The sequence below is a fragment of the Lissotriton vulgaris genome, chromosome 6 (genome assembly GCF_964263255.1).
Source record: "Lissotriton vulgaris chromosome 6, aLisVul1.2, whole genome shotgun sequence".
In the NCBI taxonomy this organism is placed as follows: domain Eukaryota; kingdom Metazoa; phylum Chordata; class Amphibia; order Caudata; family Salamandridae; genus Lissotriton; species Lissotriton vulgaris.
Genome location: NC_141694.1, coordinates 1,062,741,738 through 1,062,758,526, shown reverse-complemented (window position 1 = coordinate 1,062,758,526; position 16,789 = coordinate 1,062,741,738). Strand labels below are relative to the sequence as shown.

The 16,789-nt window shown below is 45.3% G+C and overlaps 1 protein-coding gene across 2 annotated transcripts in view; it reads right to left on the bottom strand.

Annotated features, from left to right (window-relative positions):
* The window catches only part of GNPAT (glyceronephosphate O-acyltransferase), a 920,813-nt gene that overhangs the window by 375,847 nt on the left and 528,177 nt on the right, over positions 1-16,789 (bottom strand). For both annotated transcript variants that reach the window (XM_086927130.1, XM_086927131.1), the window contains exon 9: positions 3,253-3,476. In XM_086927130.1, the coding sequence (XP_086783256.1) occupies positions 3,253-3,476 (224 nt within the window). The remainder of the gene's footprint in view (positions 1-3,252; positions 3,477-16,789) is intronic.

Sequence of the window (16,789 nt, the reverse complement as noted above, 5' to 3'; positions counted from 1 at the left end):
TAGATCCCATCAAGAGGAGCTAAAGGCAACCAAACATTACAAAGCAGACATACTTCTCCTCCATGGAACACACTTAGAGTTTACAAGTTGTTCAGCCCTGGCATGCATGGGCACTCTCAAGAGTTTCATCCGGGTATATGTTATGTTATGTTATGTTATGTTATGTTATAACAATTTATTATGCGCACAGCGACTCCAGCGAAGGAGCATCCCGGCGCATAATAAATTGTTATAACATAACATGTTAGAAGCTGCGGGGTGGTTAATAATCGACTGCAATTTAAAGGTTTGAAATGACAATCAAAGCAGATATGCGGCATTGTCAGGCCTACTTTATGGTCAGCCATTTGCAGTGGTCAGTGTATATGCTCCCCCGACACTCACAACTGACTACCTAACTAACTAGGAGCGCTGGTGGCCCAGCTTCGACTTTGGCCCTTGGTACTTGGAGGGAACTTGAATTGGATAATAAATTGGAGACTGGATAGGTCCACTGAGTATCAAACAAAGCGTAAGGGACCTTCACCACCGGCCAGAGTCAAGGCAGTAATGGTGTTAGAGGACAGCTGGAGGGCCTTACACCCCCACGAAAAGGGATGCACATTATTTGGGAGTACACCGGACCTTCTCTTGACTCGACTATCTCCTTAGGCCTAAATCTGAGTCCCAAAGAATTACCCACACCCATATTCATGCCAGGGACTTATCAAACCACTTTCCAGTGGAGCTACAAATTTGACTCTGCACCTGTAGAGCCAGACCAGGGTGGCGTTTCAACGCCTGGCGGCTCCAGGTAGCTGTGATTATGGCACATATTTGGACGGCCATTGAAAACTACCTCCCGAAAAACAAGGGCACTGTTGAACCACTAGAGATCTCAGGGAGGCTCCTAACGCCATAGTCAGAGGGGACATTATAAGTCACACAACAGGGACACATAAAAGACATACGTGCTAGATAACTGATCTTGAGACGAATATCCTTACATTGGTTGCAGATTGTGACAAATCCCAGGCTCCTGAAAAACTCAGGCACTAACTGCACAACCAGACCATCCTCAAACTGCTGCTTCTGGGAAAGCAAAGATGGCGTGAATTACCATACAAAACCATATTTAGCACTGGGGAGATGAAACAAGCAGACTCCGGCATGGACTTTGCACCAACACGACCCAATAGATGCTCAATGTCCACATAACGGACGACGCAGGGGTTGGACGCACTGGAGAACCCACAGTACACTCATTCCCGATCTGCGACTGGTTAAGATTGTGGTTATCCCCAAGCCAGGGCTCCTGCTGGAGCACTTCCCCTATCGCCCTATTTCCTTTCAAATATGCAGCTTAGGTTACATTTGGAGTAAAGCCCTAGGAAATACGTTGATGCCGCTGCTAGCCCCTTTGCTTCACCCAGATCAATCTGGCTTTATGCCCCAGCAGGCCACACATCACAATATTAGACGAGCCCAGAACTCCTTGCCTCTCAGGAATTGCTTACTGAGTGTGCATGCACTCCTCCTGGTATATTTCTACAAGGCTTTCGATTCAGTAAGATTTGACCACTTGTTCTGCTTATTGCAAGCACTAAACTTCGAAACCCGCTTTCTTTCTTGAATTCGACTTTTGTTCATGGACTTTTGGGCCACGATAAGGGTGGGCCTTGATTTGTGCACAGAATACCCCTCTAAGGTAACGGTGTCCTGATTTTACAAGATGACTCACAGGAACCTCATACTATAGAACAGCGCCTCTCAATACAGTGAACAAGCAGTGGTTCAATGCAGATGTAGACTCTGCCTTTACAACTGAAAAGTTTGTGATGATGGGTACCCTACTACTGCATTTGCTGTACGGGGATTTGCCGCACAGAGACCTTCCACCCGCCACATTCGTTGTCTGGAGTGACGCTTACAAATCACTTGAATGGAAGGGACGCATAACAAAGGATCTCCCCTGTAGTGGGGGAGACCATGATGAAACAAGTTTCAAACCTTCAGAACTTCAAACATGGGACATGATTGGCATTTCTAAGTTGGGGGATGTTTTAGCAGGCAACACGATGAAATCCTTTCAAGTCCTCCAAACAGAATTCAACCTACACTGCACACAATTTTGTAAATACTTCCAACTTCCACATGAGCTTACAGCCTAAGTAGCAGAACTTACAGTCCATTGGAGGTTAAGATACAGCTAGACACATTCAATAAACACAAAATCTCCCAGGTGCGTCGATCACTGGTGATGAATTCACTGGACAACTTTGTTCGCCTGTGAGATCTGAGAGGGGGACTTGGGTCAACTCTCTGAGGAAGACTGTAGGGAAGCCCTGACCTCACCCTATGAATCAGCAATAGCTGGCACGTTTAAAATTACACCATGGGAATATCTCCATAGGACATACTACACAAAAGACAGGCTCACGAGAATGGGAGCATCACCTTGCAACATTGTATATGATGCATTACAGAAACTGATTACCTTCTCCACTCAGTCTGGGGATGCAAAACGTTGAAACCGTACTGGGAGGGGGTGCTGGGGAGTCTTGGGTGAGTGCTGGGGCACTGGACCCTACCCTGAGACCATCCATATCATGAAGGAGATAGAGACTAGCAGAGATAAGGCTGTGCTGTTATGGTTGGGGCTGGTGGTGAAAGGGGAAATTGCTGGGCATGGAATAATGTGGAATTCCCGCCCCTACAGAAATGAAAGTTGGCACTAGATAAGTGCTTGTCTTTGGAGATCCCAATCTATAAGGCTTGTGGGGGTCCACAACAACACTACAAAATTTAGGCCCGGTGGTGTCCACAAAAACACTACAAGATCTGAGCCATGTTGTGTCGTCATAGAGGAGAATCACCTTTCACAGACCTGGAGACCCAGGTAGAGCCTTGGCGTACGAAAAATGGAACTTCCTCTTTGTCTCACAACCTGGGGGGCAGAGGGGAGGGGAGAAGGGAGGCACTCATATACAATAAAGTTGTCTCGTCATGTGGGGTGGGGGGGAAAAGGGAAGAACCTCATGGAATGGCTAACTGTATTTTCTTCAATCATGTTACTTGTGTTGCCAGATGTTTATTTTCCCTTCACAGTACCGCTTGCTGGTGAATGATCATAATTAAACCAATACAATGTTTTATAGGGAAATTGTTTAAAATGGAGTCAAATAAAGTAGAATACACTGTGGGCATTACACTTGTAAAAGAAAAAGCATTAGATGGAACTGAACCATCCATGATATAATCAATATTGCTAACCAGGCCATTCAAGAAATCCTCCAAAGGACTGCACCAAAGCTTTCAGCCACAGGCTCTTCTCCACCAAATGCTCCATCTCCATGGCCGGTAAATTCTGAAGCAAAAGGGAGGCAATAAGGACCCCGGGGTTCAGAACCATGTTTTCAATCTGCTGCAGTTCCATTTTGAAGGCAACATCCCGTACAAACACTTGCACATCTTGTGATGGTCTCTGAGGAAGATGTCTGAAAATATATTTGAGAAACTAATTAACAGGTTAGTCATCAATGTGTTCATTTTTAATAGAAAGTAGTTAGCACATCAAATTAAATTCTAGCCTTATCTAATGTAAAGGAAATAGATCATTGGGTGTAGGTTCCTATATCAATGGCAAATAGCCCACAAGAAGAAATCGAACTCCATGAAAAAACAAACTACTATGGGATATTGTAGGAGTGGGATAAATAAAAAGTTTAGACCACCCATACCTCACAGCAATCACAATGCTCACATTTACTACATCAGAAATGGTGTTAAAACCATAATTTCATGAGGCAATATGCCCCTTTGTTAAGACACCTCCTAATGCATCCAAATGTCTGGAAAAATAATCAATTTTGTAAATGTGTCCACTCAATAACAGAGTTTTAGATCAATAATAAGTTAAAGGGTTTTATAGTTCCTAGGTAAAGCAGTATAGAATCAATGCCATGAAGGCTGACTGAATAAGACCATACAGAGAAACGCAAAATCAGAAAATATTGTCTGAAGTGGACAACAAAATTGGGACTGTAACAGACAGCATCCCTGATAGAACAGGAAAGTCTTTGCGCTATCTCCAAAATTCTAGGGTCTTTATACATACTTTTCGCATATTACATTACAGAACCCGCAGAACAACTGTGGTGTGAGGAAATGTATTGTTTCATCAGCAAATCACACCAAATGAAAATATATCGTCTATTACTTTACCACCCAAGCACTATTGCACTACATTAATAATTATTCAGCGCCCTCTATGCTAATGTCATTCAAAGACGCTACAACAAAACTAGATACATTAACAACTGAGTGTTATATGAATGAAAAGGGCACAGTAAACCAGTGGAAGAACCTTGAGGAAAACGGTTGCTGTGTAATAAATGAACTGAGCAACGTCAGTTCATCAAGAGCAACAGACAATGCGAGTGGCAATAAACTTGTACATCTTAGATTGAGTGTGTACTGTAGAAATTTGTGAGGGAAGACGGGGGCGGGGAAGACATGAGTGACATGGGTGACTTATCTTGGAAAATGTGGATTATATACCTAAATTGAGGCCTAGTAATCAAAAAACTAATTTCTACACATCATTGAAAATTAGTTTAAAAAACACAAGTTCTATATCAGTATATACATTTGTAATCGAGCTTTAAAATATATTTTGGATGCTATTAATGATAAACAAAATTATAAACACTTAAAAATCTCCAATAATATTACCAAAGCACTCAGTTGGAGCATGGCTGGGAGAATGTGTATGGCACCCTACACAACAGATTCCTAGTGCCACGCTGTAACTAGAAATCCTATTCTAAACAAGCATTGGTAATGCATTGGTTTCGCCTATGTAATGAATAAAGAGCTGTTTTCATTAATCATTGTGCGGGAGAAGGAAAGAGTTCCCTGACAAATAACAAGGGAGTAGAGAAGATGTAGAGCAATGGCCATTGCTGCTGACTTGAGAGCTGGGGGGCTCTCGTTTCAAGTCCCGGCGGCGCCGTGCAACATCCTGTGGTTCTATGCAAATCACTTAATTTCTCTGTGTGATAAATTGTTATATAAATATGCTGCACGAGTAAAAAAAAAGTGTAAGAAAGGCAAAACTTTATGAAAATATAGTTCCACCAAAGCGGGTGCTAATAGTATTTTGGCAGCAGGAAACTGATAAGAGAAGCAGATGAGGAAGAAGCATTGTTAAATGCAGAAAAATATGCTACAGCTAATAGAAATAGAGAAAAGGTAAGTGGCACGCACAGAAACCAATGAGAAGCCAGGAAAGAGAGGAGGCGGGATGGGAATCCCTTTTAAGTTTATATTAAAAACAATAGGGTTCTCAAACACAGCGCAAGCGCTGTGCAGGCGAAACCTAAAAATCCTAACCAACCTTCAATAATACAGGAAACGTAACAGAATCTTATGAACTAAAGAGGTCAAAGGCAGAAACATGTTGGGAACGTGTGGAAATCAAGGTACCAAGCTTGGAAATGTAGGTGTCTGGAAATTCAATTAAATTTAGGGAGATTTATTAGGTGCATTGCTACCTGACGGGCTTTTAACCGCTAGGTAAGTTATGTTCAAATATTAAGTCCTAATAAGTAGGTTTTAAGTTGTTTTCTAGAGCTGAGCAGGTTGTCATTTCATCAAGGCATTCCAGAGCTTGAGGGCAAGCAAGGTAAAGTATTGCCCCCCCCCCCCAAATCTAACCTTTTTCACCCTAAGGATGGTTGGTGTAGGCTTGTTGATCTGAGTGCTCTATTTGGCTGATAAGGACTGATCAGTTGATGGAGGATGTGAGGACCCGTCTTATGTTTTGCACGGTGAGTCATGCACAATGCTTTGAACTGAAACCTCTGTAGCAAGTGCAGAGTGAGGAGTGACGAATATGCAGAATGAAACTTGGGGTTACCCAAGAGGACCCGGGTCACAGAGTTTCTGAATTACTTGAAGTCTTTTGATGACTGAAAGTGGACTCTCCAAATAGAGGGAGTTCCCGTAGTCAAGGCGGGATAGAATCAGGCCTTGTACCACCACTCATCTAGCGTCAGCCCCATCTAAGTGTTTTCTTGAGAGCTCGTAGTAGGCCAAAACAGTTGAAAGATAACTTCCTGGCCTGGGCACCTATAGTAAGCTCACTGTCAAGTGTGACACCCAGGCTCTTTAATTCTGCCTTGGGAAAAGGAGGATCGCCCATGGAGGAAGGCTAGCTAAGCTTGTCCCAGAGCAATGGGCTGTTACTATTTAGCAACTTGCTGTAGGCCTACATTAAGTTGCTGTGAGACGTTCCAAACTGCAAACTTTACTATGCAGCAGCACAACTGCAGTGGCCAATGGATTAGTTATGTTCTGCAAACTGTAATGAGTTACTTCTTATTCGAGAGGTGTTGGACGGTGTGAGCACTTACACATGGTTGTCAGACTCCTCCATTCATCCTCGGTGCAAAACAGCCCAAATGGCAGTGTCCCATGCATGCTGGTGCAGGTTTGTGCACCCTAACGGTCCCCATACTCACCAGCAATTGCCATCTGGGAACTACTGCCGCTTCGTGGCGTGACTCAGAGCACTGAAAGGAGCCTCTGGCGGTATGCGGGAATCGAGCAGTTGAGGGAACTCTATTTACAGGCTATTATTATACCCTTTTAAAGCATTACAGACACCTACAGGTTGAGTGCTGGCAAGTTTCTGACCTTTTATACTGTACTAAATGCGCTGCGAGCCGCATGTCTTGGGAGAGGAGGAGCATCCTAACTGTGTGGTACTGCATACGTGTAGTCATCCGACGGCAAACGTCTATATATCACCGCTCTTTACACAGCACCTAACAATGCTCCATTGAATCAAGCAAGGGGTGTGCACGCCAGATGGGATGACATACTGCTGAACCTTCTGTCAGTAATGGCTTAGTCCTGGGCACTTCATATGTTCAAGAGGGTATCCTGTAACCTCGAGTTTCATTTCACACAATTTAACTACATCCATCAGGCCTACTTTGCTCCTAAGCACCTAAAATGTGTGTTTTCGACGCTCTCCCCCGCATTTCCTCACTGTAATCTACAGCAAGCAGCGTTTTACCACCTGGTGTGGAATTGCCCGGTGTTGCAAGCAGTCTGGCACTCTGGCACTGGTGACCACAGCGGTTTCTAAGATGGCAGCACACATCACTCCCGCACCGTCCTCCCGCCTGCTGGAGCTTTGCCCCGTGTGAAAGGTGACAAACACTTACATAAATGTATTGACCTAGTCTTTGTTCTGTTCAAAAGTCAGGTGGCCATGGCGTGGAATTGCCCGTCCTGCCTGATTTCCAATGCTGGCTCTATGACCTATTGATGTGGACTTGGGCAGAAGTTCACACCCATCAGTGGCTCTGCATGAAGATGATCTACTGCAGCTGAGCTGAATGCTGGGAGAGTGTGGCTCACCGATTAGAGCGGCAGACCATGAGGCAGAGGTCTGGCCCGGGACCAGGGTTCAATTCCCAACGCGGCAGGGTCTTGGGCTCAATGTCCACAGACTCGATAATTCTCGCCTAGGTGCCTACTCTAATCATGGGTCCCACTCTGCAACTCTGGGCAAAAGCTTGCTTAATCTCCACAACGGCCCCGAAAGCGCTAGAATGCCTGGCCTCACCTTGGAGGTGTTCCACAGCGGTATACAACGCCAAGATACCTTCTAGGTGATAGTGCGCTTTACAAGTATACACACATTTACATTTCTGCTTAAAGTATAAGCTAAAAATGACACGCCTCCACCTTGAGCCCACATCTATGCACACAACACTCATGATGGTGCCTGCAAGCGTGGAGGCGAGGGGAGTGCTCCCAAGTAACTAGAGGGTGCCACAGGTACCCACAGATGCACAATCATCACCCCTGACACACCTCTTTGCACATATGTCTGGTCCCCTGACTCCACTTCACCTCCAGAGCTCCCCATGGCTTTCCCTCCTTCCACACACACATCATGACTCCTCACACATTTAGTGCAGACTCCTGAGCTCGTTTGCTTTGCCATTATGTTCTGACATGTTGTTTCTGTGTTTATTAGTGCCATTTATACCATGGGAACATTTGTGCCGCCAGTTATATTGTTCGGTTAGGAGCTATTGCATATACCTCACAATACTGCAATATTATGTCTGTAGATATGTTTGAAGCGGTTGCTTAACTCTTTGCAAAAGATCTCAAACACATTTTAAAACAAGTTGCTATGAGATCATTGCTGTATCTGTGTTGTGTTTTTTTTATTGATTTTGATGAAGTCTAATACAGTGTACAAGAAAAGCTTCAAAGAGTACAACAATATGAAAAACAACCATCAACAACACATGTCTGTAATGCATTCATAGAAGGGGTAGATTCTGATCGCATTGGTTTAGTTATATATAGCATTTGGCACATGCAATTACAAAAATTATGGTCACAAGGAAGCATTGTCAGGGGCATCTAGCTGTGCAACAGAACGCAAACATATCAATAGGGGCTCCCAGATGTCATTTGGCCTGGAGGACAACAGCATCTCGTCCGCATATAACACTAGACTTTCTCCGCAGTATACCAAGTCCCTGAGCCATTGCTCTGCTGAAGGACTCTGCGTGCTATCCCACACCATTGCCACTTCTCTTTTGGCAATAAGCAGTGCCACCCTCGCCAGTCTGACCGTGGCACCCTTCATTTCTGTATCTGTGGTTAATGAAACAATCTGCGTGTCTTCTGCACAGGAAACCATGGAAAAGATTATATGTGACAAAGGACTAACATGCATATTAAACAGTGTTGAACTCAATGAGGAGCCTTGTGGAACGCCACATTCCGGATGATGTGTGGCTGAGAAGAACAGACCTTCAGGGAGAATGCTTTTACCTGCGGAATGCAGCGGACTAGTACCTCTAGCCCAAGGGAGTTCTGGATTTGCCTTTGGTTCTCAGAGAGGCTTCTTGTTACTTTGGGGAAGGTCTCTAGTCCGGTACAAGTTGCAGTTGTGCAGTCGCAGGGTGGTTGCCATGGATGCAGGTTATCGTGCCTTTGCTTTGTGGAAGTCCTTAAGTTGCAGACTCTGGTCCCTTCTTTGTCCTTTGTTGCAAGATATTTCAGATCTGAGGTCCTGGTAGCAGGGTGCTCCTTAAATCCTAGCTTCAGAGGCATTAGGGGTGTGGGTGCAAGTAGCCACTCATGAACTATTTGCGCCCACACAGACCGGGATACTGCACAGTAGCCGCACTACTTGTGGTGACGGAAGAGCTAAAAATGGTGCTTGGTGGTCATTCTTCTTTTGCAGCTTTCAATAAGGTCTCATATCTAATCCTATTGCAGAGATTGGAACAGGAAGGGATCACACTTAATTGGTTTTCATATTTTCTAATATCATATCTCTAGACTCAATCTGCAAGTGACCAATTGTAACTTGTCCTTTTCTCCATTGACCGCTATGCTAAAGCTTTGCTGTAGTGAATTGCACTGATTTATTTTTCCTTCTAAAATTCCCAACTCCGGTTACACTTACCTGTGAGTTTATTTTGGTGTGTACATTTATTTAAAAAATTGTGCTCTATTTGTATAAATTGGTGTCAGGTTTCTTTCGAGACAGGTCTATTATTTATCATCCATGTTGGTACTCTGAAATGCTTAACATGTTCCTCTGAGGAAAGCTTGACTGCTCTGTGCCACACTACCAGGACTCCAAAATCAATCCAAAGGACCTATTTTTGGGGTATTGTGAGAGTATTGCATAGTGAGGCCTACCCAGCATCGCTACATAATACCTTCCTACATTGGAAATACAGCTGTCTGATCCAGAAACTGTGTTTTGCAGTATCACTGGGTCATAAGTGATTTTTCCACGGAAAATCCACTATTGACGTTGGACTCAAAATTGTTTTTTTTCAGATTAAAAAAAAGTTTAATTGAAACTTTTAATGTCCTGTAGAGACCCCCATTCCAGAGTAAAGCAAAACAAAGTTAGGCAAACATTTTTAACCTTTAAAAAAAGTTTTAATAAGGCCCCAACTATCAAATTAAAAGTTGGTGCGCAATATAGGCTGGTCAGAATTTCTGCCTGTCAGTCACCCCAGCTCTGAATATTAGTTGTCTAAGAGCGTTGTGCAAAGCTAGGGGTGGTGGAGCTATAGAGCAACATCCAAAAAGGAGGACTTTGAAAAGGCCCTCAGGTCCGATGAGAAAGAAGAACTAGGGAGGGAGGGCCATTCCTCAGAAGAAGACTCTGATGCCCTCGCCCAAATTGATAATGATGGGGAAGAAGGTAAAGACCACATCTCTTCACCCTTTTCCAAACCCCCTTCACCAGCAGGAAGTGACAGAAGTCCTCTAGCAGACCCCTAATGGTAAGGTGAAAGGAAGCTTGAGGACGAGCTTGATCTCCTCTCGCTAGAGGAGAAAAAGATTAAATTTGAGGAAAGAAGGCTAGCCCTTGAAGAAAGAAGGGCCAAGATGGGCTTGAGGCCCAAAGATAATGGTGGCAGCAATGTGCATAGCAAAAAAGAAGAAGCCTTTGACCTTTTATCCCCAAAGGTATTGTCCCAAGGTTTAGTGATGGTGATGACATAAACAAATGGTTTGCAGCCTTTAAGAGGGCTTGCAAAATGACAAGTACAGGTCATTAGAACAAGGCCTCTTTATTGTGGGAGTTGTTCTCAGGCAAAGGTAGAGATACACTTCTGACCCTTGATGAGGATGTGGCTGAGTCCCATCAGCATATGAAGGAGACCTCGACAGAAGGATTTTGACTCAGCACAGAAGAGTGCAGAGTGATGTTTAGGGTCACCCAATAAAGGTCAAAAACAGACGTGGGTGGATTTTGTTGATTACTCAGTCAAAGCACTAGAAGGCTGGAAAAAAGTGGACACTTATGATTGGCTATATAATATAGCACATTTTGACTATTTGTACCACAAAGGAATTGCATCAGCATTTGGTGGATTCCAATTTGTCTTCTCCCGGACAGCTGGGGATGGTAGCTGACAAATGGGTCGGAACCAGAGTGTTAAAGAAGGACCATAATGGGAATGATCACAATAAGGGTGCTCAGACTTCCCAGCAGGGGAAGGATGTGAGCAACAAAAAGGATAAAAAGAGAGTTCTCCAAATCCCTCAAAGTTCTTCTCAGGAGGGTGGGCCTGAGACTCCAGTCCAAATGCAGTGGATACCAAGATCAGAATGGGGAGCCTACAAAGGCATATGGGGTGTGCTATAACTGTCATCAGTCTGGGCATAAAAATCAGATCCAGCATCCTCCAAAAAGGTCTGGGTGGGGACCGTAACTGTGTGAGGACACTGCCATGATTAACATGCAGAGTGCCAATACCGCACAGCCATGCAGTGAATGGGGACTCTCCTGCATCTCAGCCGTGGATTGACAAAATACCATACACTGGTAGTGGCCCGAACGCAGGGGTCGGATTGCCGGTGGCCCGGACCCGACCCAGGCATTATCCGTCCTGCATCTCAAGTCCCCCTTTGGTTTGACACAAGAGATTGGTGCACACAGCTCCAAACATTGGGAACTGTACCTCATCTGTGTGACCCCTGCTACATCCCTAGAGGCAGTCATGAACAGAGAGACCGTTTCGCACCCATGGATAAGCTGCGGTCCAGTGCAGTATAGCTGTTGCTGGCCCCGTGGACATGCCCCCAGCAGCGCAGACATTGCAGACAGACGATGAGTACGCCTTCTCCACATCGGAGAGGCTGGACAAGGTTCTGGTAGCAATAAAGTACGCAAGAGTCACAATGGTAGCCAGGTTTGGCTCACACGCACAGACCTAAGCCTTCTCCATGACAACCATCGTAAACTTGTAGACAAGGTATCTGAAGGTAAGAGAGCCGTATCCACCCTGCAGCCTCAGGTAGAAGACAATGAAGCCACGATTAGAAACCTGCAGAGTCGGCTCCCCCTCCAAAACTTTATGGCAAGGATTGGGGGAGCGGGAGGGGCATGGCTGAATGCATGGCTGAATGCAGGGAGCGGGGCTTATGAGATGATTTCAGGGATACTTTTTCTATAGCTTATGAACCACACTAAATATGAGACTTATAAAAGAAGCAGATGCATCGAACAAAAACAGAAATTATCCCAAACAAACGGCTCCCGATAATTTGGGTGTTGAGCCCCTCACACTCATTGACCCCAATCGAACTACACCTGCTGCACTAGTGATAACTGCAGTTCTGAGTAGCAGTTTATCTACCCTGCATATTTTACCTCTTCCACACCATGACGGATCATCACCTCAGTCCTAATGCTTGAAAGGAAAATAAGCTCTGATGTCCCTTTTTTAAAGATACACAGTCATAACTGTGAGGTACGTTAACCCCCAAAGGGGAATCTTGGTGCTGAATAACAAATGTTTATTGTTACCCAACTCAATGGCACTCATTTTCTTGACCTCAGAAAGGATGAAAGGCTGAGTGGACCTGCTGGGAATTGAACCTGTGACCATGAGGTCGAACACAGGACCCTTCAGTGGATGTATTAGTCCAGTAAACCACTAGACCCCGCTACCGGTGGACTGACTAAGCCTGGGGGCTCGGTCCTCTCAGGCCTATTTTTTGGCACCACAGGCCCAATTGTTGTATCGCTGGACAGCAGGGTGCAACCCAGCCGAGACTGGCTGGGAGAGCGGGCCCATACCGGAGCCTGCACTCTGGCACCTACTTCCCCCAGGGACACCACCCTCTTCCTCCGAGCCCCTGCAGGTAGCAGTGGCGAGGACTTGCAAAACTAAGATACATCGCCTCTCTCTGGAGACTTCACACTATGCCCCGAATCTGCCCCTGATAGGCCTGCTGTGCGACAATGGTTATTATACTGCAGTGGAGCTGCGGACTTGGACAGATCACTCGTTGCTTGAGGTAGGTGACCTCTTCAAGTAGGGCCAACCTCTCACCTTCAATCAGCTGACCAAGGACAGAGGCCCGGCGGGGAAATTTCTCCTACATAGGCGACTCAGCCACAAATGCCACACTCTCCGGAATCTTACACGGGTAGAGGCTATGACACACCCGGTGATCCAGACCATATGAGACCTGGATGCCACCTCATCACCTTGTTGTACACGGCCATACGCGAATTGATGGCTGCCTCCCTGACTGCACTTCGCCAAAAATGGGAGGATGAGTTCGGTAGTTTACTTCATGACAACAAGTGGGAAAGAGCACTCGAGTTCCCAAAGAAAGTGTCTCGCATCTCACGGTTCAAGAATATAAAAAATTTCAGATTGCACAGGGCATCCCTAACCCCATGCAGTTGAAACTGTTACTTCCCAGAGACCTAATTTAAGTGACCACGCTGCTGCACCCCAGACGAGACCCTCATGCATATGGTATGGTAATGCCCAACCCTTCAAGACTATCGGCACACCATACATACCATGCTACAAGAAGTCACAGAACTCACAGCCATACACACCTGCGAGGCATGCTCCTTAAAAATACTCAAATACCAAAAATAGCACATAGTATGGACAAGTTATGCGACCCTGGTTCTGCTCCTCGCTAAACGCACAATCACGCTGCTCTGGGATTCACCCCCAGCCCCTCCTGCAGAAGCGAGGAGGAGGCGATGCGCAAATGAGGGGTGGAAAAGGAGGAAGCACTTTATTACCAGGGGATCCGTCTGATATCATGTTCCCATAATGGGCACCCATGCCCAAAACTTCTGCCAAGGGACAGGAAATTATGACTTACCCCCATGAACACACCAATCCATCCCCACCAACAGGGGGCCTTCCCCCTAGAGGGATTTTATTGCATGGTAGTCACACATCAGAAGCTCCACCACACTCCCCTGAGACAAGAACCATCCATCTTGTAGCAAGTGTTACATTTAATCCTGCCCATCAATCCACCCCCTCCCCAACTCGGTTTTACCACAGTTCACTCCAAGTTATGATCAGGTAGCATTTATCCCCCAAAAAAGTTGTTCATGCTGTGTGAGAGCTCTACTAGCTATGTATACATCTTGAGAGTGCATACAGGGAAGCACTCGATTAGGATCCAAAATCCACATCTACCACATTTGAAACAAGCATTGGCATAGCCAATAGGTCTCACCTTTGTGATCTTATAAGTATTTAGTTATGCAGCACAATGTCTTGGTGCAACAACATCAACTGTTGCATTTCTAAACACTTATAAGGTCCCAAAGGAGAGACCTATTGGCTATGCCAATGCTTGTATCAATTGTGCAGAAAAAACAAAATGTACTTTTCTTGTGCTTGTAAAGAGTTCTTGGGACTTAAACATGCAAAGCAGAGACACTTTATTATACAGTGTGTGATGCAATACAAGTGTCCTGAGCCAGAGCTACTGTGTGAGTGAATACCAACAGACGTCAGTTTTACAGTGTGATACAAAAGAGGATAATGGACGGAGCGTTTGAGCAAATCAAACACTCACCCCCAGTCAACTGATCTGGGTTTAATCCATCACCATTCTTTAGCTCACTCAGCCACCCCAGTTCAGACATGGCCATATGCAAATCAGTCTGACCCTGTGCCTCATGGGAACAGTCCAGCCCGAACTGCCAAGCCATGTCTTCCCTGGACCGGAAACAAGCATCCTGGGACCGGTTTCGGATTCATAATCCTCATCAGCCAGGCTATCTTGAATCCAGTGGCCAAGTGAGCAAGGGACTCACGTCTGAGCATACCCTGCCAACTTAGGGCGAACAAAGAGATACAAAAGGGGATGATGGACGGAGCGTTTGAGCAAATCAAACACTCACCCCCAGTCAACTGATCTGGGTTTAATCCATCACCATTCTTTAGCTCACTCAGCCACCCCAGTTCAGACATGGCCATATGCAAATCAGTCTGACCCTGTGCCTCATGGGAACAGTCCAGCCCGAACTGCCAAGCCATGTCTTCCCTGGACCGGACGTAACATGGAGTCAAACACACACGCACACTTTCCCTGTTAAGATCCACATTCCAGTCACACAAAGGAATGGCGTGCACCCCTCACAGAGACAAACAAGTCCTACAGTCAGATACTACTCCACTGTGCTATGTTGGGCAGAAACCTCTTCTTGAGTCCATCACCCAGTAGGGGCCGGAGTTTGCACCCAATATGGTATTGCAACTTGTCCACGAACTTTACATCAGCCTGTATCTTTTTCTGCATTGATTCAGTCTGGTATGTCATAGAGCAATTTACGCAAGCAAAGCAGGTTAGAAAGTATGTGGTTGAAATGTGTGGTAAACCTCCTCATGCATGTTACCCCGCCGCACCTGTGGGAACCAGCGGTAAAAAAAAGCCCACGGTGTGGTTAGAAGCACCAGGCACAGGCTTCCAAGAGCACTAATAGAAACGTCATGTGACGCGTCTACCGATCTCCTATTCGCTCATTAATCATTGTGCGGAAAGTGGGAGTGACTTCAACCCTTTGTCAATGTAAAACTCTGGCCATGTGCAGAATAGGAAAGGGCTGAGTCGGAGTCTGTGAATGTCAGGACACTCACAAGTTTGTAAGTCTTCATAAAAGTTCAAGGTAATTCTGCATCCTTTGTGTGCAGTTATTATGGCAGATTTTCTAGGACTTTTAGTGGAGAAATGGACATGGTTTGCCAGCAGGGGGAGGGAGGGAGAGAGAGAAAGGGAAAGAGTGAGAAAGAGAGAGAGCAAGAGAGAGAGCGGGAGAGACAGAGAGAAAGCGAGCGAGAGAGAGAGCTCGGGAGTGCTGCGTGCGTGCGCAGTCTGCTCATTTTCAAGCACTGCACTCGTGCTTGTGGCGCGCCCCTGCTCGCTCCCGCAAGGTGGATGCCGCCACAAGCACGAGTGTGTGCTTGAAAATGACCAGAGCGATGGCTAAAGGTCCTCCTTTGCAGCGCATGCGTGCTACGTAGGCGAGACCTAAAAAAGGGTCCGTTATCAGGGGAAAATGTGATGTGTCCATTTTGTGTTTTGGCCCATTTCCTGTTGCGGACACCAGCCCTACCCACGCAAGTGAGGTACTATTTTCATCCACTGACATGTGGGAGCACAGAATAGTAGAACATTTATTAGTTTGAAGTGCATTTTTCTGCATTTGTACATCCCAAATGTAAGTCAGTGTGTTAGAAAGAAGACATTTTGAAAAATATCCTCTAAATCATACACTAGTACAGGTACCCACAGATTCAGGGATGTACAAATAACCACTGCTCCTAAACTCCGTATCTTGTGCCCATTTCAGAAATACATAGATTTCCTTGATACTCATTTTTCACTCTGCATATTTAAGCACATGAATTGGTCTATACTTGGTACACAATGAAAAAACGTTATACGGTGCAGCTCGGTTGTTGGCTCTGGGTACCTTTGGTTCCTGGAGAACCTACACACCCTATATAACCTTCAATCATATTGGTTTAGCGGACATAATGGTATATTGCTTTTGTAAATCGCTACTGGGAAAAAAGTTATAGATGAATATGTTGACAAAAATGGCTGTTTTTTCCTACTCATTTTCATTATCTCTTTATTGCAACAGTCAGTTTCTTTGGGGAAACCATGAGGGATCTACACAAAGGACACCTTGCTGAATGTAGAATTTAGTCTACTTTTCAGAAATCTATAGCTTCCCTGGATCACCCATTTGTTTCACACTGGTTTCCACCACAAACTGTAAGTAGGCTGAAAGCACAAAAAATAGGAACAATGGCCTGCTTCTTTGATAAACGCTAATCTGTGGTAAAAAAAAAGCTTTTTTAATCAGTTCTGCATGTTCCTGAAAGCTGGGAAGAGGGTGACTTAGCATGGCAAACTGTTGGCTGATGCCATTTTGAAGGGGAAAAAACATACACTT